Source organism: Cetorhinus maximus, chromosome 2, assembly GCF_964194155.1.
Source record: "Cetorhinus maximus chromosome 2, sCetMax3.hap1.1, whole genome shotgun sequence".
In the NCBI taxonomy this organism is placed as follows: domain Eukaryota; kingdom Metazoa; phylum Chordata; class Chondrichthyes; order Lamniformes; family Cetorhinidae; genus Cetorhinus; species Cetorhinus maximus.
Window position 1 is genome coordinate 175,337,480 of NC_135880.1, and position 24,718 is coordinate 175,362,197.

The 24,718-nt window shown below is 40.7% G+C and overlaps 1 protein-coding gene across 1 annotated transcript in view; it reads right to left on the reverse strand.

Moving 5' to 3' along the window:
• The window catches only part of snx30 (sorting nexin family member 30), a 57,745-nt gene that overhangs the window by 28,979 nt on the left and 4,048 nt on the right, over nt 1–24,718 (reverse strand). The window contains exons 2-4 of the mRNA XM_078570977.1: nt 8,290–8,478; nt 6,502–6,612; nt 2,614–2,772 (exon numbers count right to left, since the gene is read on the reverse strand). Coding sequence (XP_078427103.1) covers nt 2,614–2,772; nt 6,502–6,612; nt 8,290–8,478 — 459 coding nt within the window. The remainder of the gene's footprint in view (nt 1–2,613; nt 2,773–6,501; nt 6,613–8,289; nt 8,479–24,718) is intronic.

Consider the following 24,718-nt stretch of genomic DNA (forward strand, 5'->3'; position numbering starts at 1 on the left):
TGCTTGGATTCTTATAATAGGTTAATTCATGACAGCAATCGAATCCTTGCCATTTAGTACAACACTCCTAACAGCTTAATAATTATCACACGTTTTAGCACAACCAATTTTTTACTTTCTCCTACCAAAATTTTCCAATCATAAATCTTAAACGTTAAATCAGAACTCTTAAAAGGCTTACTTGAATGGAATGGATGTTAGCAATTTTGTAGTAGGGTTTCTTGACTACAGCATCAAGAAAGTATTAACCATATACATTTAACGTTAACAAGGTAAGAATCACGAGCCTGAGCTCCTTGGAGGGATCAGGTGGAATTTATTCTAGCTTTATAATCCTGGAACTCCCTCCCTAACAGCACTGTGGGTGTACCTACAGCACATGGGCTGCATTGGTTCAAGGCAGCAGCTCACCACCACAATCTCAAGGGTAACTAGGGATGGGCAATAAATGCTGACCTAGCCAACAATGCCCATATCCTGTGAATGAATAAAAAAAACATATAAAAAGCTGAGCCAGTAATGTCTCAGTATGTTATCCATGATAATAAGCTCAGCACCAAAAGAGAGAGAGAGAAAAGATTGTCTAGCAGCTGCTTGGTGGTGTCATCCACATTGATCAGTGGTGGGCATTTGCCAAAAAGTTACAGGAAAGATTTCTTAGCTTGTGGTTAAGTTATCCTGATAAATATAGTTAACAGCACAGCCATTCCTTATGCACATGCTCTATGAACCCAAAGCTGTTATTGACAGATATATTTGGTGACCTAAAGCAAGTTAGCGTGTTGGGACACAATTATCATACTTCACCATTCATAAGCATCAGCAACCATGAAACAATAATTACATATTGCACAGTTTAGCACATGGGTCATAATTCTTTACAGGCGGACGACTGCTTTAATAGCTTTGTGGTCATGCCGAGAGATGTTTTGATTATTGGGGTTATTTGAGCTGCCCTGCATTTCCTTCTTTTATAAGGAAGTAGTTTCCTACATTCATTGGGATGTTCTTTGACTAGTTGGCTACGTGTCAGCATGGAAGAAATTCAAGCAGGTTGAATTAATTGGACAAAACTATGGATTTTTAAAAATCTGATTTGCTCAAGGTTTCACTCCTTGCGACAAGTTTGTTGCCAAAAGTTAAACATTTATCTGCAATATTGCTTTCTCATCTGTTTGAAAAGAATGTGTTTGAATCTATAAAGCTATAATTATACTCCTACAGTATGTGGTGGATTCATAATGCACAGGCCCCACCCATCAAGGCACCAAAATATTTTTTAAAAATATCTTTCATCATGTATGACTTTCTACAAGTGTAATACTTTATGACACTTCCACTAAAGAAACATTCACGCTTTAAACATTCCTGCAATACTTGAGGCTACCGCTGCTATAAACTCATCTAATTACGTATTTTTAAAAAGTTCATACAACTGCATTGCTGGACAGTAAACAACAGTATTGAAACTTTGACAGCCATCTTAAAAATCAGTCATACTTCTGGAGATAGGTTTAAGTTAGGGTTGAGTTTGCTGTCAATGCAGTGCATGTGCAGTTGTACCACTTCACTCCCATGACATCAGTGAGTGACAGAGATTTCTACTCATTCCCCCAACCTCAATGTGATACTTACACTCTCCATTTAGTTTCTTGTCCTTTTTTTTTAAGGATTTTGGAACCAGAAAAGGCTATTTTATTCAGCACAAAATACAATTCCCATTTTCACCCAGGCAATTTTCTTTAGCTTTATCTTTTTCTATGGCATGCACCCATTTCAAACAAGTGAGCACATACATACATAGAGGCTGGAGACTTCAAACTCCCTTTAAAATGCAAGGCAGCAGATTTTCACATCCCTGCTTCTGAAGCTACTGAAACACCTGGACACAGAGATTTAAAATGGGCTGGGAAAATGACTGGCTCCCTTATGGGTATGTGATCCTCCTCACCTGTCATTTACTCGATGCTCTGTACCTCAAATGATTCAATATGCCCAAATTGGGAACACAAAAAAATCTGGACTAATTTTCTAAAAATTCAATGAGAATACTAAACATATAGATCATGTTTTATCTAACCTCAAATGCTGAGTGGTAATTTAAATTTGTGCATCTATTTTCCATTGTCAGCAAGATTCAGCTTTAGGTTTACTGCGCTTGCACGGACAAGTGCACGTGCATAGATGTGTGTCCGCAGCCATCTTGTACTGGCAGGAGACAGCATTAAATTAGTGCTGCTCTTAGCACTGCTGTTAAAGAACATCCCTCAATATAAAACCTTAAAATGGATAATACTGTCCCTTGTGGGGCTGGGATTGGTATTGCATTTTAATGCCAGTTTACCATTGCAAGAGGCTCTGTTTTACAAAACGATGGATAAGACAAAAGTCAATTTCCACCCATTTTTCATTAACACTGAATATTCCTACACCATCTTTTTTGGTTGTGACCAAACTGGACAAAATTGGCCAGTTTGTACCAATATTCCACGCGAGTAGTTTTTAAGCCACACCGCACAGTCGTGATCTTAATATTGTACCACAACAAACTTTCAATCCTCACCTTCCCTCCCACACTGCTGAAGATGAAGATTTAAGATTTAAATCCCATACCTTTACTGTAAGAAAAACATTGAAGTGGTCATTAAAGGAAAGAACAGGATGATCTGCGATTCTTTTCAGAAATTTGTCGAGTGCTTTCCTTCTTGTCTCCACAAAGTCTTCTGAAAAGCGATCCACCACTCCCTTCACCACGAACTTTTCTGGAAGCGGCTGCACAAAAAAGGAAAAATAAAGTGTCTCCAATTGCTAAATGAAAATGTTTTTTTTTCTAAAAAAACAATCTTTTCTACCTTCAATCTGAAAATCAAATGTTTAACTGCACAAGATAAACATGAAATAGTTAACTCCTATAAGCTGCCCTACACACCCACTCCTGCGTACAACTATAAGAGATTGAACAGGTTGTGGCCACAGAAAAGAGACGGCCGAATGGTGACCTGATAGAAGTCTTTAAATTTATGAAGGGTTTCGAGAAGGTTGACAGGAGAAGATGATTCCACTGTAGGGGAGTCCAAAACTAGGAACCATAAATAAGATAGCCACTAATAAATCCAGTAAGGGATTCAGGAGAAACTTATTTACCCCAAGAGTGGTTAGAACACAGGTCTCATCAACATGTGAAGTAGCTGATGCAAATAGCATCGATGCACTTAAGGGGAAGCGAGATGAATACAATGAGAGAAAAATAAATAGGATGTGTTGATAATAGTGGAAGAGGAGACTTGGGTAGAGTATACACACTAGCGTAGGCCATTCAATTTAACAGGCCTATTTCTTTGCTATAAAATTCTGTATAATTTTACACAAATAAAGCAACTTAATATTTTCCCTAAAGTGACCACTTTTGAAAAGATTTCATTGGTTTGTGAAAGGCACTAGCCAGTTCACTGTTTATGGGAAGATGACAGGGGATGACTCATACATGACCTGGATTATACGGTTGCATGAAAAGTAGATACTGGGCACGTAAGTAGATTAGTGCAATGGACAGATGAGGTGGAAGATGCAATTTAAATGGGGATAAAGCAAGAGGTAATACATTTTAGAAGAAACAAAAAGGAATTTGAATGAGAGTGCATACCATGGAGCCAAGGCTGAGGCCTAACTGATATTTACTACGAGAAACAACAACAATGTATATTTATGTAGCATCTTTAACATAATGAAACATCCCAAGGTACTTCACAGGCATATTTTCAAACAAAATAAGATCACACAAGGTGGTATTAGGTCAGATGGCCAAAAGCTTGGTCAAAGAGGTAGGTTTTAAGGAGTGATTTCAAGGAGGAAAGTGAGGTAGAGGCAGAGAGGTAGAGACAGAACTATAAGCGATGGAATTCTAGAGCCTAGGGCCCTTAAGGTTCAGCCACCAATAGAGGAGTGATTAAAAATCAGGAATGCCCAAGAGGCCAGAACGAGGTGGGGGAAGGGCAAGACTACAGTTGGATATGAAAACAAGGCTGAGAATTTTAAAATCAAGACATTGCTTCACTGGGTGCCAATGTAGGTCAGCGAGGACAGAGTGCTCCTCAAAAATTTACATAATACTTTGGCAAGGACAGGATAAATTAAAATTTTAAACAATTTCTGCATGCATTTATCACAACATAGGGAGAACGGGTGCTCAGTTCACCAGGAGCGGGTGTTAAAATAAAATGGTGAAAAAAGTTACTGTACTTCAAACTGGTCATTACAATTTGCATGGGGCATAAGTAATGATTTGGGAGGATGTCAGCCACCCATCTTTGTTCTATGCACCCCATGAGAACAAAATTTTTTAAAAAGTTAAAAGTTACTGCAAACCTTTGAACTGGTCCAGTGGACTAAGACTTGAGGGGGTGCAAATTGTGCTCACAAAATTTTACTTCAGAACACATTTGCCAGTGAACAGACTTGCTCCAGCATCGGCCAGCTAACTGTCCCAGCTGCTGCTAGTCTTTCATTCAATGTGTAAATATCCCATCTGTAACTTAACAAGGTGATTTATAAGCTTCTACAATGGAGGGGTTACTGTTAAGATACTGGGCCTTTGAGAGATTGCCAGTAAGATTTCCTACAAAACTAAATTTGAGTTAACACTAAGCTGTCCGGAGACAAAAAAAGTTATCATATGTGCAGCAATTCTAGCATTAGGTGACAATAACCTTTTACACAATGTTTTAAATATGCTCCTCCACAACAGTGCCAGGAAATCCTTCTATATTTTTCTTGTGCAACTAGCTTTATGCCCCTAAATAGAATGGAGGCTACTCAACTTAGTGCACATTGCCTTATCTAATTCTGCGGGACCAAGCTACAAGTCACGTATAATTTAATATAAAAGAATATCACCACAAGCCAGTCTGCAACACCAAGCAGAATCAACTTCCATTCTGATTAAGACAATATTCAATAATGCAAATTGAGAAATGATTGAGAGGACACCCTCATATTTAAAAATACAATTCAGCTTCACAGGGCTGGAGGGGGAAATCAAACAGGTACTTTTAAAATTCTGGAATACTTGTAAATTGAGAAATTTGGAAGAGAGACTTACGTTATGCAGATCAGCACAATTCCTTGACTAATAGGGCCCACGTTTAAATCCAGTTCAAACTCCAGGGATGACTGTCTCTTGGTATTTGTACAGCCTCTGTGTGAAAGGGCTTTAAGCCGGCTCAAGCCAGTTCTGGTAGGCACAAATCACAAAACTGCCTACAGTTTAACACCATTGAGCGAAAAAACAAAATTTCTCTCATGTATCAAAAGGGTGTTTCAATTCTTGGCTATATTACTTAAACATGTGAAAGTATTTCTCCAGCACTGACAAGTCTCATCAAGGAAAGCTTTCCTCTCCTTGCCCCATTCCAAAAGTTTCTTTCCCTCCCTTAGAACAGAACACATACATCAAGTAGATCCTAGATCACCTTTAGTCAAGATAAGCTCATTTTATTAACCAAACCTATTTTAAACTGGATTTAAACAAAGGCAAAGTAAGGAATATTTTTGACTTATTAAAAATAGATAAAGAAACATTTACCACAAAGCACATACTTTGGCTTCCTTTCTGTACAAGTGGAATACATTATATAGATTTCTGTTTAAAAAAAGACAGCATTATCTTTTAAGGACTATATTGACTCTTATTGTGTGCCAAGTATAACATTCAACCAAAGGGCAACATGTGTCATTCTAGTACAAGCATGCTTGCCCTGGGCTTCCATTAATAATACTGCTGCAGAAGACTGCCTTTGAAAGGGTTCTCTGAGCTGCTCCACTATTATTACACTAGTACAGACAACATTGTTACAGGTAACTCCTAACCTGTCTGTGAACAAGTCAGTCTTCCAATCCCTACTAGGTGAAGCACTGCTAGTGTCATTCTAAGCCATGTAGACGGAAAAAGTCCATGTTGACTTACCATCCTCAGTGAGCACATTTCAGTCAAATCAGGAGTCAGGGTCTACTATAACCTACCTCCATTCATGGACCTAAAGGGGTGGGGGAAAGGGAAGGCAAGTAAAACCGGGCACAATAAAAAAAGACTCAGACTTTCTGCTTGCTGTCCTGTATCTCCTGCACCTTCCACCTGTGGGTGCAGGTGGAAGAAAAGGATCAGGTTTGGTCTTGATGCCCTCGGAACTTTCGCACTTTAATTATCACTTAGGCAAGGTAAGGGGGACCTACTGATTTGTCACTCGATATCTCTATCAGTTAGTATTGACAGAGAAGTGATTTACAAGGGATACAAAAAGAGAGCCTCCTGCCACCCCCACATCCAGTTACTGATTGCAGAGATTGTGCTAACATTTAAGAATAGGTTAAGCAGATGGTTGAAAGGTGGTGAAGAAATAGCAACTGAGCAAGCACATAGCATTAAGATTCCTGCCCACATGCTGTATAATCACCAAATATTCCAGAAGCAAGCACGCCTAGAGACCACAATTATTTGGTACCTACTGGAATAAGATGAGTCGGTTGCGATTCTTCCAGTTTAGTCCTTAACCAATCAAAATCCTGGTATCTACGTCGGACTGTGTACTCAGGTAAATCAAACTCATTTCTGGTGGTCTGAAAGTAATTGAAGCCATGAGTAACCAGGGACTGTCAGGTCAGTATATCAACTTGCATTTGAAGAGCGTTCAAGGACACTTGAAATCGATTTGACACCATTGCCACAAGGAACAGAACACACAATTCTAACACTGAAGAATTAATTTAAAATTACCTTGAGGAATAAGTTACTAAAAAAAAATCTGTGATGCATTATTTTTGAGGTCATAGCACTTCACATTTTGTTTGAGAGCTGTATTGAAAAAGAATGACAGCTATAAAGTTTACTTTTGTGTCAAGGGGAAGAGGGGAATCTGAAAACGCCTCACCGAATCAAAACTCAGTCACTAGTGAAGGTCAAAAAGGCCCATTTTTGGGGCAAAGTGTTTCAATCTTGCAGGTTGGCAGTCAGAACCAGGACAGGATAATTTTCAGATCAGTTTCCCCGTCTTCTCCTACGCCATGTCATTATTTTCAAAACCAAAAATTGCATCAAGGTAATTAAGCTTCATTTTTGAAAAAAAAAATCAATGCCAAGAACTTTACATTTTTAAGATTATTTCAGCACTCCAATACAAACTTTTCATCTCTTTCTATGCTTTAAGTCCAATGTTCCATGGAAACCAGTTACATATTATAAATGTAATGTTTACATTTAGTTTATACTATTCCCTGTCACATCCAACATCAACGTTGCTGCAGTTTAAAGAAAAATGCAGATCACCCTGTTCAACTGGGGAGACTGCTGTTTGCCATGGCACACGAGGCCAGGCAGCTCAGGGCATGTTTCTTCCAGCACAAGAGAGTGAGCCGCCACCAGTGCCACTCCACCTCCCCTATCCCACTCCCCCAAACATTGAAGGCTCATAGGCACTGTTAAGTAAAGAGGCAGCAAATAGGGCTTAGGATGCAATGTCAAACTAAAGGTGATTGAGGACGACTTTTCAGCATATTGGCTGAAAAGCAGTTAAGCTCATTTATTTTTAGGTAAAGGCACTCTTCTGGATCTTCCTTAATTTTGTGAAATTGGCCCCCTGTCTCTACCCAAACTTTTTTTTAACCTCCACAAGACGTTAGACAGGCATAGAGGTTTGGGGGTGGAGGGGGTTGAATAGTCCCCTTTCATGCCGTTTCCATCAAGGCTACCCATCAGCCTTCAACTATCCTCATTATTAGATCCAACTGAATCATTCTAGTTGTTGCTCCAAGGCTCAGGTGTCACTGTGCTGCACATTAATAGCCAAACAAGGGTACTTCTATCCAGCCATTTTAGCACTTAACATACATAAAGCGAGTTCTCACTCAAGACTGGAAATTCTCTCAGCTGGCCAGGGCTGTGGGATTCCAAAACTGGCTCAGCTGAGAAAGCTAGTTAAAAGTGTGACAAGTAGCATTTTTTTTTAAATTAAACACCACTTTTTCCCTGGCTTAGTGCTGAAGAGGCCTTTTCTAAGCCCCATACAGAAGAATGCCCACACCATGCTCCCTACCCACTGGCTGATCTGCTGCATTCACAACACCCTCCTGCCAACCGTCCCATGTTCAGGCACTCAACACCCAGACAATGAAAGACTGCAACCTCACTGAACAACACTTAGGGAGTTCTGACATCAGCTTAAAAAAAAATAAATCAAGATACACACTTTTTGAAAAAGCACTGCAAGAAATTCTCAAGAATTTAATTTTTGCTCATACTTTTGTGCTAACTCTGTACGTAATGAACGTCTCCATCGCAGACACGTGTTTCTTTGGGTCATCAACTGTAACAAAGAGATCCCTGGTTTCACCATCCAGCTCATCATCCAGTTGCAACCTATTAAGTAGAGATGAGGATGAAGCAGGGCTTGACGTCTCCACTAGTGTTCCATTGGGCAACATTTGATCCTAAAAAAGCCAGAGAGTTTACTTGATCAGCAGCTAGAATTAGCTTTACCTTTCACTTTAACACATTACCACGCAATGCACTACATCAAGTTGAATAACGAAATATAAGCCGGTAACTCGATTTTAAGGCAGATTCCACTTGTTTTAAATCAGCTTAGCATTGCTTGCAAGCAAAAGCAGAAAACACCTGCATTTATAATGACATCCCAAAATCACTTTACAGCCAAACCACTTCTTGATTCTAGTCATGGCTATGTAGACTTGAAGATATTTGATAAGGCTCCACACAAGAGATTAGCAGCAAAATCAAGAGCACAGAATTGGAAGAAACCTCATGGGCTGAGAGATATAAAGTCATCCCTTGTCAGCTTACTGACAGCAAAATATTTAGCCCCTCTCAATCTAAAACTCCAAGAGGAGACAGAAAATGTATCATACAAAATGTATTTATAATTACATTTTAAACCGTTCCTCAAAAATCAAAATTTGAAACATTAAAGCATGCAGATTTATTGTGCAGTAGACAATATTTTAGGTATATGCTTAAATGTTAAGAATGGTTGGAGACTCAGTTACAGCCCATCATACAGATGGAATTAAAGGAGTTGTTCAAATGCTTACCAGCCTGCCATTTATGCTTTTGAGCTACAAAACCTTTTACTAAAAACACCCACATGTCAAATTACAAGGTCGTAATAAAGTCTTGTTCACATGTATAGCTTCACATCTTTTATCTGCAGAATACTGATGAATAGGTATTCAATACTTTGACTGATGTGGGTAAAGCTGTCCTTGCCTTCCAGCCTTTTCTCCAATTTCTCAACCCTCTTAGCTCTACTTTTCCCAAGGTCACCAGGGCAACTCAAGTTACGTATCAATGGGTTAGCATCCAAAGTATCGGCATCTGTCTCAAGCATAACAGACAGGCATTTATCTCAGATAAGGCCTCTGTATCTCTGGTGCCTTTAGTAATGAGTAGCTCTATACCAGAAGTTTGCATTCAACATTTTAATCCTTTGACTATTGCCTTCTAGCATGTCAGGATATAATCATGCTGGTCTGAAGGTGTCACCAGTTATATTGAATAATACAGCCCTGTAAATCAGCCAATATTCCACTCATTCCCTACATCGAAACTCTTCTGTACTACTTTAAAAAAGTGCCAGTTTGACATCAGTTGAGGGCAATCAATGCAGCGGAGTTACCTAGAATGTATCCATTTTGCCAGGGAGCTAATGAACAGCAGTCCACAGCCATGATTCACCATAAGAGAGAACACCACTATTAGATAACCAGCAGGTGTCAGTTGCCATTCCATTCAGAGAGGGGTGAAAAGGAAGGAAAATGTAGTCAGCTCGAATTGCCCAACAGGTTAGCAGGTTTGATTCCCAAACAATCAATGCATTTCAAAACATGTGAAGCACTAGCATGTTCAGAGAGATTGAATAAACTGCAACATAACAGCAAGCTTTCATTTTGCTTTAAGCAATAGCAACCAGCTCCCTACCACCTAACGTGCAGTTTTGCAGCTGTCACAGCAAATAGATGCTCAATGTACTACTGACAGAGAAACTAAATGCCCATAAGCATAACATGTTAACTCCATACATCCCCTCAAAGACACAATTATCAATACCACTGATAGCCAAATCGGAAAGCTACTATCGAGCATTGCAAGGTACATCTGCCAAGGTTGAAAATGGGGATGGTGAATCTAAAGAATTGGTAACCCAACAGCAATCCATCATACATTAATCCTGAAGTCTTTTTTCTGCTACCACCTCAAAAAAATTTCATACAGGGTTGAAACCCGTTGAGTTCACGAACCAAGTACAAAGCGCATTGCTGGGAATTTCCACTTCTGCATTCCCTGCCCTAAAGTTTTCAACCATTCTAGTGAACAGATGGAAAATTGTGGGCTTGTAAATATAGAAGTGAGACTAACACAGTGGTCTATTTAGGTCTGGTAGTTTTGGTGGTTGGTGGGGGAGGCGGGAAGTGCAAAAGAAGCAAGGAAGTGTACCAAGCGATTGTGTCGAATTGCAACGGGAAATTGGGAATATCCCATGTGTTATTGAGCATCTCTTGCAGATTGAAAAGCCAATGTGAAATAGTGTGTTTTTAAAAATAAAGATACACTTGTGCACAGTCCTACTAATTAATTTATACACTCACCCTAATCCCCCAAATTGGCAAGTATCCTACGCCAAACTAAAGACAAGACGCACAACATATTTGCAATTAATTCAAAATGTTGGGTCTGCATGCAGGATACCAGATTGCGAAATAGAACAGCCACTATTGAGATCTACGATATATATGCAAAGGGTTATGGATAGCCCTAAATGACTAAACTGCACATATGCAGTGACAGTATACCATGATCTCAAAGAATGTCATGCAGAAACTCGAAATGTAGCACTTGTGGAAGATACCAGCCAGTCTGTAAGATGTCTGCAACTCTGCACTCGTTTTGAAATCAATTTCATAGCAATTCCCAAATACAACACACAGATAATATTCCTGCAGGAGTTAATAGGACTATTCATCAAGAATCCACAGCAAACAACTTCAAAACCACTCAATGTACTCTGCTACAGTTTCCCACTAAACCCATATCAAAGGGGGTGGCCGGGGCGGGGCGGGGGGGGGCTGCACAGGGCACAGGTGCACAGTGCACAATATGCTATTCCAAGTTACAATATTATAGTAAAATAAGCTCATTAGGAACTTGATTGAATTTAAACTTAACCTTTTGTCAAAGGTGGGCAAGAAACTCATCTTCTGTTTCTCAGCACCAGACACTCTGCCTTCAGTTAAAAAGCAGCTTGGTCACAGCAGGATAAGCCAATTAATAAAAATCACAGCCAATTTCACAGTCACAGGCTGCAATTCCACATGGGAGAAATGACCTTACAGGAATTACTAAAGGAGTACAGCACAGTCAGAGGTCCCATCCTTGATAGGAAATGTTAAGTCCAAATACAAGTTATCAAGCGATCCCACAGTAGGATCCGAAGAGAGGAGAGCTTCACCTAGTGCCCTGATCAATCATCTTCTCTCAACCAAAGCGAGAGATTAGCTGATGATTAATCCCATCATTGTTTGCACAGTCTTCCTGTTCACAAAATGGGTGTTATTATGTTGCCATGTTTTCCTACACAATCTATGCATTTCAAAACAGATAGTTTGTGAAGCACTATTCAATCTCTGAACATGTTAAAGTGCAACATAATAGCAACCATCACCCTACCACCTAATGTACAGTTTTGCAGCTGGCACAAATAGATGCTCACAATGTAGTATTGACACAGGAGCTCAAATGTCCATAAGCATAACATGTTAACTCCATACAACCCCTCAAAGACACACTTATCAATACCACTAATAGCCAAATCGGAAAGCTACTATCGAGCGTTGCAAGGTACATCTACCAAGGTTGAAAATGGGGATGGTTCCTGTATGAATCTAAAGAATTGATAACCCAACAGCAATCCATCATACATTAATCCTGAAGTCTTTTTTCTGCTACCGCCTCAAAAAAATTCATACAGGGCTGAAATCCATTGAGTTCATGAACCAAGTACAAAGTGCATTGCTGGGAATTTCCACTTCTGCATTCACCGCCCCTAAAGTTTTCACCCATTCTAATGAACAGATGGAAATTTGTGGGCTTGTAAAGAAAGAAGTGAAACAAACACACTAGTTCATTTAATTTTAGTGATTGCGGTGGTGGGGAAGGAAAAGAGAGCACGAACGAGAATGATCAAGGATGTTAGCAAGTTAGAAATTCAAATTTAAGAAAGGGAAGAAAGCTGCACAAAGGTGTAAAACACAGACCAAAAGTCTTTGGTCATGAGCAAAAATGTAGTGCAACCTAAACACTGCAACTCAGAAGACAACATTCACATGTATTGCCAGAAAGTACCATTTGAGCTGATCTGTAATGTGTTGGGAAGACACACCTGGGCTGTCACAGAAACCTATCTTGTAATTACCTGGTCCATCAGAGATCAGCACAACAACAACAAAAAGCTACCCTGAAATGGGAAGCTAACAGACTACTGGAAAAAAATCAACAGAGCAATCAAAATAATAAGCAACAAAAATTGAGCTGTCTCCTGCTATTGCCTAGTACTAATCCAGCTGATTGCAGTATCAATGTCCACTAACTGCACACAATGGAATATGACTACTACTAAAACTCCTGTCTGCTGCTCAACAGTAACTAGGACGAATGAATTCACTCCATTGTTGTCACTTCGGAACCAGCTTGCAACTTCAGTCATCTGTATCCCTGTTACAAGTCTACCCAGCGCTTCCACATAGCACTGCAGTCTTCTGCATGGAGTCTCACAGGGGTCTGTGCTGCGGCCTCAACTTTTTATGATTTACACCAATGACTTAGCTACCATGCCTTCACTCCCCTCACCTAAATTTGCAGATGACACAATATAGGTAGGAAAGTATGTTGTGAAGAGGACATAAGGTTGCAGATGGAGAGGCAAATATCTGGCAAATGGAGTTTAATGTGGGAAAATGTAAAGTTGTTCACTTTGGCAGGAAGAACAAAAAAGCAGAGTATTAAATGGAAAATGGCTGCATAATTCTGAGGTAGAGGGATCTAGGTGTTCTCACACGAGTCAAAGTTAGTATGCAGGTACAGTAAGCAATTAAGGCAGCTAACGGAATGCTATCCTTTATTACAAGGGGTTGAACTTAAACGTAAGGATGTTATGCTTTAGTTATATAGGGCATTGGTGAGATCGCACCTTGAATACTGTGCGTATTTTTGGTCTCATTTAAGGAAGGGTGTAAATGCTTTGGGGCACAGTTCAGAGGAGGTTTACTAGATTGATACCTGGAATGAGTGGGTTGTCTTATGAGGAAAGGTTGGACAGTCTGGGCTTGTTTCCACTGGAGTTTAGAAGAGCGAACAGTGATTTGATTGAAATATAAAAGATCCTGAACGGCCTTGACAAGGTGGATGTCGAAAGGATGTTTCCTCTTCTGGGCGAGTCCAGAACTAGGGGGTACTGTTTTAAAATTAGGGGTTGCCCTTTTGGGACAGAGATGGGGAGAAATGTTTTCTGAGGGTTGTGCGACTTTGGGACCACCCTTTTGCGCTACCCTTCACAGAACCCTCACCATGTACTGAAAGCACTTAAAAGCTACAGAAAAAAAACCTGCAATAACAACCTCAGTAAATTGGCTGGTACCTCAAAAGGGATCACAGGCCACAACCCTAAGGACCTCTGCTCATCACATACTCAACTGCAGAATGCTGCACCCCTGGAATGGAACCAATCTGCCCACACCAATCTTATCGATGTGCAACTCAAGTCAGTAGTGCTTAAGTCAACAACCTACCCTGGCTCCCAGTCCTGAGCAAAACTGCCCCTGAGCAAAACTACTCCTCCACATCAGCAGGGTAATTGCAACATGCAAGCTATCGCCTGCTCTTATTCAAAGACCTTCTCAACCCACCAGCAACACACCTTCCCTCATGCCACTCCATACAATTAAACCACCACACCAAGGAGTAACAACTGTTATGGAGATATATGGCAGGAGAAAACATCCACCAGAAACCATTTTCTCATTGTAGACCCTGCTGCTGGGCCACCTGGCTTTGATCTCCCATGGCAACAGCAGGCCCTTTTAAATCATTTCCAGACTGGCCAAGGCCTCTGTGCAGTCGCCCAACACCAGAGGAGTCACCAAGACCATCCAGGCTGCAGCAAACAATAACTCATTGTTGAGAAGTGTCTGCTGACTAAACTTGAAGGCAGGCTTAAAGGACTCCATCTAGTCACTAACAAGGCTATTGCTCAACTCTGACTATGCACACACCATGTAAATAAATCCAGAACATATACTAAACTATCACAAAATTTAATGGCAGGACCTCGCTTTGGAACCGTTGTGAAACAATCTGTCAGAAATTTAGACAATGAGTAACAATGTCAGCCTTCCCCACTTGGCTGGTGTCAGCTGTGGCTCAGTTCATAGCACCCTCACCTTTGAGTCAGAAGGTTGTGGGTTTATGTCCCACTCCAGGACTTGAACAAAAAAAAAAAGTCAAGAACTGTGAATGTACTCGAAAGAGTTACAATCGCTAACTCTCCTTTGTTAGGTGTTAGCTGTGGCTCAGTTCATAGCACCCTCGCCTTTGAATCAGAGGGTTGTGGGTTCATGTCCCACTCCCAGAAACCAAGAACTGTGATTGTACTCGAAAGAGTTGCAATCTGTGACTGTTGATAACTCGAAAGAGTTTCAAGTGGATACATTTGAGGTGTCAGCTGTGCTTCAGTTGGTTACACTCTTGCCTCAGTCAGAAATTGTGGGTTCCAGACCCACTTGAGCACAAAAATCAAGACTGGCCCTCCCAGTGTAGTACCAAGAGAGTGCTGAACTGTCAGAGATGACATCTTTCAGGTAAAATGTTAAACATAGACCCCATCTAATCTCTTAGATGGATATAAAAGACCCAATGGCATTTTTTGAAGTTGAGCAGGGATGTTATCTGTGGTGTCCTGGGCAAAATGAATACCTCACCACAAAAACAAAAACAGATGATCTGGTCATTATCATATTGTTGTTCGTGGGCACCCTGTTGGCAGTGAAACGCTTTGGGACATCCAGTAGTTGTGAAGGCACCATTTAAATGCAAGTCACTCTTTCATGCGCACAAGTAAAATCTGGTTTCCAAGGACAGGTACCATAAAGTAACATACTATATTTCCACTCCGCTAGATCAGACACTGTATGCTAGTGTAAAAATATTTAGCATCCTACCATAAATTAACTTTGCTGTAAAAACAAGAAAAAAAATTAGAGTACATTAAACCTCAGATTCCTATTCCAATAGCGGAAGCAACATTCTTCCCTCCTCAACTAATTAGAAGCTGTCAACTCTGTTTTAAAGCAAAAAGAGGGGGGGGTGAAATTTATTCAAATACACAGCCCCTCTAAATTAACATGTGCTTGGCCATGCAAAATATTTAAAGGGCCCAATTTCTATGCGCCTGAACAGACTTTCAGATCGTTATGGACCCTCACAGCTTGGAGAGAACCATCTAGGACTGACAGTCTATTTTCATACCCTGTGAAATTTAAGTGGAAGGAGGAAAGAGAGGAATGACAGAAGGAAATTGGGCAAGAGTCACATTAGATGTTATTCTAAAAAATCTATAATTCATGGATTAAGTCTGTCACTTTACTACACTAGTCATCTTTCAGCAGCAAGCCCACATTTTCTATAAAGTCAAACAACTGTCTAAATACCAAAATTAAGTGATGTCATTTGGCAAACATTTAGAAGCTGCTGTCAATGTTTCCTAAAGAAAAAGACATTTCCACCATCACATGTCTGGACAGCATGCCCCAGCAAGGATTTTCCTACCACACGGGCGACATTCATCTTGCACCCCACCCACACACTAAGACATGACTCAAGATCTGATCACAAAGCGTTTTTATTCAGGCTGTTCAAAGACTACACTGGGCACACTGCGGAGCATGATTCTGGGCAGAATACTAGAAGTAACGCAATGTCCAAACTGCACATATCAACAATTAATTCTGCACCAATAAACCTTTCCTTTTCCTTAAAGCAGACAAAGTAACCAAAAGCAGTTTGAGTTCAGTTGGAAGCAGTTGCCAGCAGAAGCAGCACAGGAATGGGACAGATAGCAAGTCCCAAGCTAAAGTTGAAGCCAGCTGCCAGGAGGAGGAAGAGGACGACGACGACGACACAGGAGAGGGAATTGAAAGGAGCAGGTTCCAAAAACTAAAGAAAGTCCCCAAAACCAGGGGAGTGGAACAGGAAAGTGGACAGTTAAGTCAAAGGGCAAGGACAGGAACCTGGGGATAAATTCAGAGTGGGGAGCAGAGAAAGACTCCAAGCTTAAAAGGGAGAAATCTGCAGGATGCAGACTTAAAGCAAAATATGCTTGCGAGAAGTCAGAAGACCCAAGGAGACAGCCAACGGTCTGTAACTCTTGACTATGAGCATATGAAGCAGTGGTATTCTGTTGGCATGACTGAGTATCAGAGACAGAGTGCGTGGAGGGAAACTTGAATGCACGTGGTGATCCAGGGGAGAGGAACATCAGAAGGAGGTGGACCCTTGTGGAAGGCGTCCGAGAGAAAGCATCTGTCTGGGAGAAGATTCCAAAGCGAGTTCTTGGAGACTGGAAACCCTTGTATGAAAGATGGAGTTCAGTGAGACCGGTTGGCTCAAAGTGTAATAAGTATCTGGTGGTGGTGGTGAGGGGGGGTGCGTGCACGCACGTTGATGAGGGAATCCACATCATTTGTTTGGGGTGGCATCCGTCACTTGGTTTCAGAATGTGGTATTTCTGACTACCGGTCACCTATTGGTTTACATGGACAGTGTATTTACTGTGTACATTAGAGTAAAAGATAGCTTTTGTAACTTGTGTTCTCCTTACAAATCTGTATGTATGTGAAGGTATAGTTGTGGGTGAAGGAGTATTGTAATATAGTTCAGCTTTTCTTATTTAATAAATGTTTTATTCTTTTGTAAAAGTCCATCAGCTGACTCCTGTGACTCTGTTCAGTAGCCACTCTCCACTTATCGATACAAAAAATAAAAGCTAGGATCTATCAAGCCGGGTTCCACCCTGGGATCTGGCTTGTCCAGTAGTAACATCAACTGGGATCATAACAACAGGGAGAGGTTTTCAAGATGATCTCTGTTAATTTACTCCTTGCCACTCTATATTGTCTCATGGGAAAGCAACAGAAGTGTTAAATGCTGAAATAGAAAGAAAGTTCTATAAAAATGCAACGCAGGCACTTCCCAAAACTACTTGAAGGTCAAATGAAAGGGAGGGAGGAAGGAAGTCAAATAAACAATCACCACCACCAGGAAAAAAGGTACTCAGAAAAGTATTAGACCTAAAGACTGACAAATCCCAAGGATCCGATGACCTGCATCCTAGGGTCTTAAACAAGTGGCTGCTGAGATTGTAGAGGCATTGGTTGTATTCCTTAGATTCTGGACAGGTCCCAGTAGATTGGAAAATAGCAAATGTAACACCTTTATTCAAGAAAGGAGGGAAATAGAAAACAGGAAACTATAGGCCAGTTAGCTTCCGACACACGGAAAGTTCTAGAATCCATTATTAAGGATGTTATAGCAGGATACTTAAATCTTAATGGGATCGGGAAGAGTCAACATGGCTTTGTGAAAGGAAAATCCAGTTAAACTAAGTTTTTTGAGAAAATAACAAGCAATGAGGATAAAGGCGAACCAATAGATGCTCTATACTTGAATTTCCAAAAGGCATTTGATAGAGGCGCCACATCAAAGGTTACTACACCAAAGAGTTCATGGTGTAAAGGTAACACGTTGGCACGAAAAAGGACTGGTTAGCTAACAGGAAGCAGAGAGTAGGGATAAATAGGTCATTTGAGTGCTCTCCCAAGTCCTATGTTCCACATCGAAGGAAAAATAGCATCCGGCCTATAATTTCCTGACACTGACAACACATCTGAAGCAGTTGCTACTTTCCATTTTATCTCTTGGGTTTAATTACTAAAGAAATTCACATTTGAAGGGAAGAACATTTAGACCTAAAAGTGTGAAGGAATTTGCTAGAATTGGTGGTTTAAGTACTATTGCTGCTTTGTTGAAGTTAAAATATCGGCTACAGATTCATTAAAATTTTAAAAAGTGAAAATGCACAAGTTGAAGCTTGAGAGCTAAAGTGATAAAAATTAAATTACAAACAGCTGACCCTATGATACTGTCATGAGTGTATAATAATTTTATTTTTCTGGTTCATTGTAAAAGTAGGTTTAGAAGCATAAATAGTTAGGTCTGTGTGTGTGATTTAATTACATTTTGTAGCCAAGCAGACTGCAAGTTGAAGTTATCAAAAGCAGTAAGGTGTAGAAGTGTCTTTAATATGCTAATGGTCTTAGCATGTAAGGTGTAAAGGGAATTTGCATTTGTAGATAGATGAAGGGGGATTTGGTTTTCAAAGTCAGTCTGTTTACAAATAGCCAGGCAAGCAAGCTAAGGTATGTGTTTATTTTTCCTCAAGGGCTACTGACAATATATAGTGACAACATGGAAGTTTTTTTTAAAATGAGGGAGATACAGTTTTAAAGACATATGGAAACAATGGAATTTACATATTAAAAAGGGAGGAACATATATAAAAGAAAATGAGGCTGTGTATCAGGAGAAGGCATTGTAAGATCTAACAGAAGTGTGTGAAGTAGCCTTAATGAAGCCTCCAGTGTTTGTGCATAAGCCCACTGTCTGCAGAAACCAGAGCTGGAGAAGTAATTTGGAATTCCACTGTGCAGGGTATGGTGTTAATTTGCTGGATCTGTTTAAATCTATTTTTGAACTGTTGCCTTAAGGGGGGTGTAGATGGGAGTCAGGTTAATTAGGAATTTTAAGAGTTATTAAAGTAGTCATTTGTAATCCTATGTATGTGCTTGAAATCTTCTCTTTTGTTAATAAATATTTTTTTTTAAATCTCAGTCAGTCTTGGTGGACTTATTACTTCTGAATTCAGGGCACGCATCTCGAAATAAATACAAATTGCAAAACCATTGTGATAGCGTGATCAAGTTTCCCTTGTGGATTGGATCCGCCTGGCACACATCTGCTATGTCATAACAGATACATATATACTACAAATGCTTAAGTGGGTTTTTTCTCATTTAAATAACTTAGAACTCCTTTAAAAACAGAAAATTCACACCGCAGAAAGGAAGAATTGAGTTCATCATGTGAGCTATCCAACCGAAACAAATTTTCCAATACTTGGTCTACAGCTCTGTAGGCTGTATCCAAGAACACAAATGTTTCAATGGGGTTCATAGGAAGCTTAACAAAATTCGTCAGTTACAATTGGGCACAGTACGACAGGTGGCCAATAGCTTAGTCAAAGAGGTAGGTTTTAAGGAGCACCTTAAAAGAAAAGGATAGTGGGGCAGAGAGGTTTAGGCTCAGAATCCCAAAGCCTAGGCAGCTGAAAGCAAGGCTGTCAATAATGGGGTTAAGGGGGGGGCAGGGGGAAAAAACAGGGACGTAATAAAGGGAATCTAGAAAGTCAAAAAACGTTAACAACCCATGTCATACTGAAACTGGCAGTTTCAGTATGCTTGATTGCTACCAATGAGATCAGAGCACTTATGAATTAAGTGTAGGGTTTTAGGGGCAAAATTCAGTCCCCACAAAAAGGGAACATTCGCGTGTAAATCATATGACCCATGTCATTTTTATATAAAAATGAGTACTTACTTCGAAGTGTTAAATAGGCCATTGCAGCTGACACATTATCATGTTTAGATAAAAAAATATTGTGAAGAATATACTCTCCCATAAAGTATCACAAGAAGGATCTCTCAGCATTTTCAAGATATCTTTTAAGAGAATTTTTTGGAGCCAATTTTTTTTTAAATCAGAAATACTGCAGATAAAGGAACAGAGCAGCACAGCTGCCATGGCAGGGAGGAGGGGAGAGAGGAGAGAGAAGGGACTGGGTGGTACAGCACGTTAGAACACTGTCCATTCATCAATGGGTCAGGGATACAAGAGCACTCCCTTCTGCTAAAAAGGAAGTTCCTCCAGTTTGGCAGCTGACAACGTTTTCTGTAGTTTCTAAACTTGGATCTACAATTCTGACACAGATACAGGAGCAAGATTTAGCAATATAAACACAGTGAAGTGATGCACAGGCTTGAACTGCTCAACTGAAAGTTTAAAAATGCTAAAAACAGCCTAGTGGGACAGCCAATCAGCAATCTCTGCCATCTCTGCAAACCAGTATATTTCGTGCTGCGTACATTAATGCAGAATCAAAACCTTACAGGGCTCCAGAAAAGCACATCATAATAACAAAATGCTGTGATGGCTTCTGGAGGCTGCAAAACACACCTCAAGAAGTGGTTTTTACTGGCAACTGATGGGGGTTGCAATAAAGCACTTTTCCAGCTGCTGTCTTGCATGAACCTTGTCCAGCTACTGTAGATGAACAGAAAACTCAAACCAGTGTGTGTGTACAGTTTCCAGTATAAAAAAGACTCCATAGAATTGTGACCCACAAACAGCTTTGCACAAACCACTGCTGCACGAAACTATAATGCACTGCTGTGCTTGAATATCATGTTGAATCACATCTGTAAAGAAAATATGAAGAGAGACAGCACCTTAAACAAATGGGAAATAAATCAATTGAAATAACTTCATGCAGAGGAACTCCTATTTCATTAGTAATTACTCTTCATTTGGGTAGGGTGAGATTATGCTCATCCATCTGCTTCATGATCCAGCTCCCCAACAGTCAATGGGACAGTGACAAGTAGAGCCAATTGGGTTAGGTGTACTACAACAAACGAAAGGGCTCCAACAATATTAGTAAGTTCACTAAAGGCAGTACACTTTTGGACACTAACCTTAACGCAAGCATCCAAAACAAACCTTAAAAAAAGTCTCACTGCAATAGCACATACCAGAGAGATAACCTCACATGGGTACCAGATCTCTTTTTACGGAATCAGGAAAATTCAAAACAGCAAGACTCCAACATTGCATACATGCTAGCAATTGAATAAAGGGCCAGAAACCCTGCACATAGCAGGATTACTAACTCAAAGTGGTTCTGATACTAAGCATATATAGCACAAGATTATGTTTTTAATTCGTCAATTTGTGTCCTTGATAAAGGTCTTGTTGGACCATGAATTTCTAGTTCAATTCTACCCATCACATGCTATAGTGTTTATCCCCCTCATGTACCCATCGACTCCTTGCTGCTGTACAGTCTCGAACACCAGGCACTCTCGTGCGACTCACTCATACCTTCCCCATTTTCCATGTACAAGCCTCGACAGTGTGGCTGTAATATTCAATCACAGGAGCATATCACCACCAAACCCAGGCCTGTTCTCATTCAACAAATGACCAATTGATGATCAGAGGCCAATTTTGCCAAGCTGAGACAAGTTAACCATGTATAAACTGGGATGTGGGGCAGGGTGGGTGGAAAAGAGAAGAAAGGGACAATATCTGAGGTGCGGGAGTGGGGAAGGTACCCAGCCAGGATCTTCACTTTATGACTTAGCTACTCACTGCCTAAACATGCTAAACCGCTTGGAAGTGTGTGTTTATGCACACAAATGTTTTAAAAATGCAGTACAGCAACATACATGACTTGCCAGCCTGGATGCATTGCAACACATTACAAGTATTGTGGGTTTAGAAAAAAATGGTTGCTATCAACTTTGCTATCGCAATGCACAACTGCGGGATCAGAGTTAAAAAAATCCAAAACAGATACAGAAATGTCAGATCATCATACATTGCACTTCAGACACGTCAACTAGCCCAAATGCTCACTAAGCAAATATCTAACCACATTACTATTTAGCATAGTAATGACTGCTATTGATTAATTGCAAGTACATTACTTTTGTAACATATCATTGCAAAATATCTACAGATACTAAGTGAAAAGGGGCATCTGCAAACAGGAATTTACTCATGTCTTAAAAAAAAATTCATCTCCAGATACAACCCCCATTTTTCAAAATAAAATCTATACATTTACACACATTTGTTAATAAGAAACATTTCATGTCCATCACGAGTTAAGGAACACTGTTGAACTTGGAACCTGGAAGAAATATCCTGTAGGAGCTCTATTTTTAAATGCTCGTGTGCACCACATGCAAAAATTCATACCATTAAATGAAAGTGCAAACAGATGGTAGTTCACTAGACTTGGCTCTCCAAAAATGCTCAGTATATATTTCAGAACTGCATGCCTTCAACTGCATTCCATTAGCTCAAATCTACCAAGGATGCTACTAAACTCACCTCGGCATGTGAATTTTACAGTATTACTGTCCATCCTGCTTGTGAAGACCTGACGAAAATTATGACCCCTAACAATTATAATGACACCATTTTAGCTTCCAGTTATTGCAGCTTTAAGCAGTAAGAATAAGCAACATTGGCATGTATTTGGACTCAAACAACCTGCTTTATGCCACCTCAGGACACCTACAATGTAATAAAGGATCTAAAAAAAGTGCTCCACAGGAGCATTGTCAAACAAAATTAGTCACTGAGTCACATGAGCTCAGATGACAAGCTTGCTCAAGGAGTTGGGTTTTCAAAAAACATCTCAAAAAGGAGGGAAGAGAGTTCCAGAGCTTAAAACCTAAACAGCTGAAGGTATGGCCACCAACTGCGGTGCAAAGGAAATCAGGAATACATAAGAGGCCAGAGTTGGAGGAATACAAAGTTTCAAAGGCTTGCAAGGTCGGGGGAGCTTACAGGGATCAGGAGGAGCAAGACCTTGAAGTAAACAGATCAATTACTGAATGCAAACAGAAAAAAATACCCTGACCCATCAAATATAACCAGAAGGGTTATTTTCAGAAAGGAACAGCATACAGCTTTAGTACAGAGTACATGAAGTAAACACATATTATATGGGAAGTTCAATGAGAAAGCAGGCAGCCCAAGAGAAAAAAAATGTTACATCTGGCTTTCCTTAACACTTCAATTATGGTTGGCTAAATCATTGCAACAAATACAGGTCAAAGAAAAACTAGTTAATCCTTTTTCTTTATTAAAAAAAGGATTGTTAAATCAGCAATCTGGCAGCCAATGCAAACAACTTATATTATCCTTTCGAACTATGTAAATGTATGAGAGGGAGAGGGGTTCAGAGTACAGTACTTAATTCAACATGCACATAAGAGACTATGTCCATTGCAGCACTCTGGTCTAAAATAAAATCAATTCCCAAACCCACGTAACTTTACACAACAAACAGCCCTCTATGCAAACGGGCGAGAAGAGTTAAAAGCAGCAACAACACATTAACAGAGATGCAGGTAACAAACCTTCCAACAAAAGCATCTGTAGCATTGCCTACTGCAAAACGACCATAAGCCACTGATGAAAAATTATTCAGATAATTGGTTTTAACAGTGAATCGTTTCATGTTACTGACCTCTTATTACGGGACAGCAGGGGAAGCAGCAAGGAAGGAAGTACTGGGAATTTATTATTCAACAGCATGCACAGGTGACTCAACGAGTAGCACTCTCGCCTCGGAGTCGAAAGGTTGTGGGTTGTGAGGATTTGAGCACAAAAGTCGAGGCTGACACTCCCAGTCTGGACCATACATGGGAGGTACCAACTTTCAGAAGAGATATTAAACTGAGGCCCACCTTCCCTCTCAGACAGGCATAAAAGGTCAACAGCATTATTTCAGGCAGCACGTTCTGCCCCCTGGGCAAAAACTTACCCCTCACCCAACAATCAAAAACAGACTGCCCGGTCATGGACAAGTTAGTTATCAACCTGAAGCGTCAACTGCTTCTGTCTCCAGAGATGGGCTGACTGGCCTCCTGCTGTGCCACTGTGACTCAGATGTTGCCCTACTCACTAACATTTTCCTGCGTTTTCTGTTAAACTTTGGACTTCCAGCATCACTTCATTTGGAAGTTTTGGAGCTGTCCTGAGGTGGTGCGATATCCTTTATGTAAGGAAAGCTTGCAATGATATCAACAATTAAGAGATTGGGGAAAATTTAAATGCGAAACTAACCCCATTAAAGGAGCAGGGCGAGTGTATGTCCCCAAGATGTTACAGCCTCTCCACCACCGCCATCCCCCCCCTTACAATCTCATTCCCCATAACACCCACCCCCTCTCAATTTCCTACCTCCTCCCCATGCCCATACTCTCCTCCTCCCTCCACCACTTGTTCAATACTGCTACATCTCACAATTCCCTCACCTGCTCCACCCACTCCCGCATCCTTCCCCAGGCCAACACCTGTCAAGCACCAACCCCGTCACCATCCCTCACCTAGCCCCCATCCTTCCCCTCCTCCACAACCTCTCCACTCCCCTGACCCCCCCCTTAGCTCAAAACCCCACTGTCCCACCCTCCCCCCCACACCAACTCCCTAGCTTCCCATCACACACCCTCTCCCCCAAAGCCCATTGAACCCCCTTCCAACCCCCTCACTCCTCAGTCCCTGTGCCCACTCCCCATCTACTCAGCCCCCAACTTCCCTTACTCACACCAAAACACCCACTTCCATCTCCTCCCACCCATCACCACTAACTCATGCCCCCTTCCCCTCTCCATGCCTACCACCCACATTCCCACCCCACTAAGCCCCAGAACCCACCTCAAACCCCACACTGAATGCCAGACCACCATACAT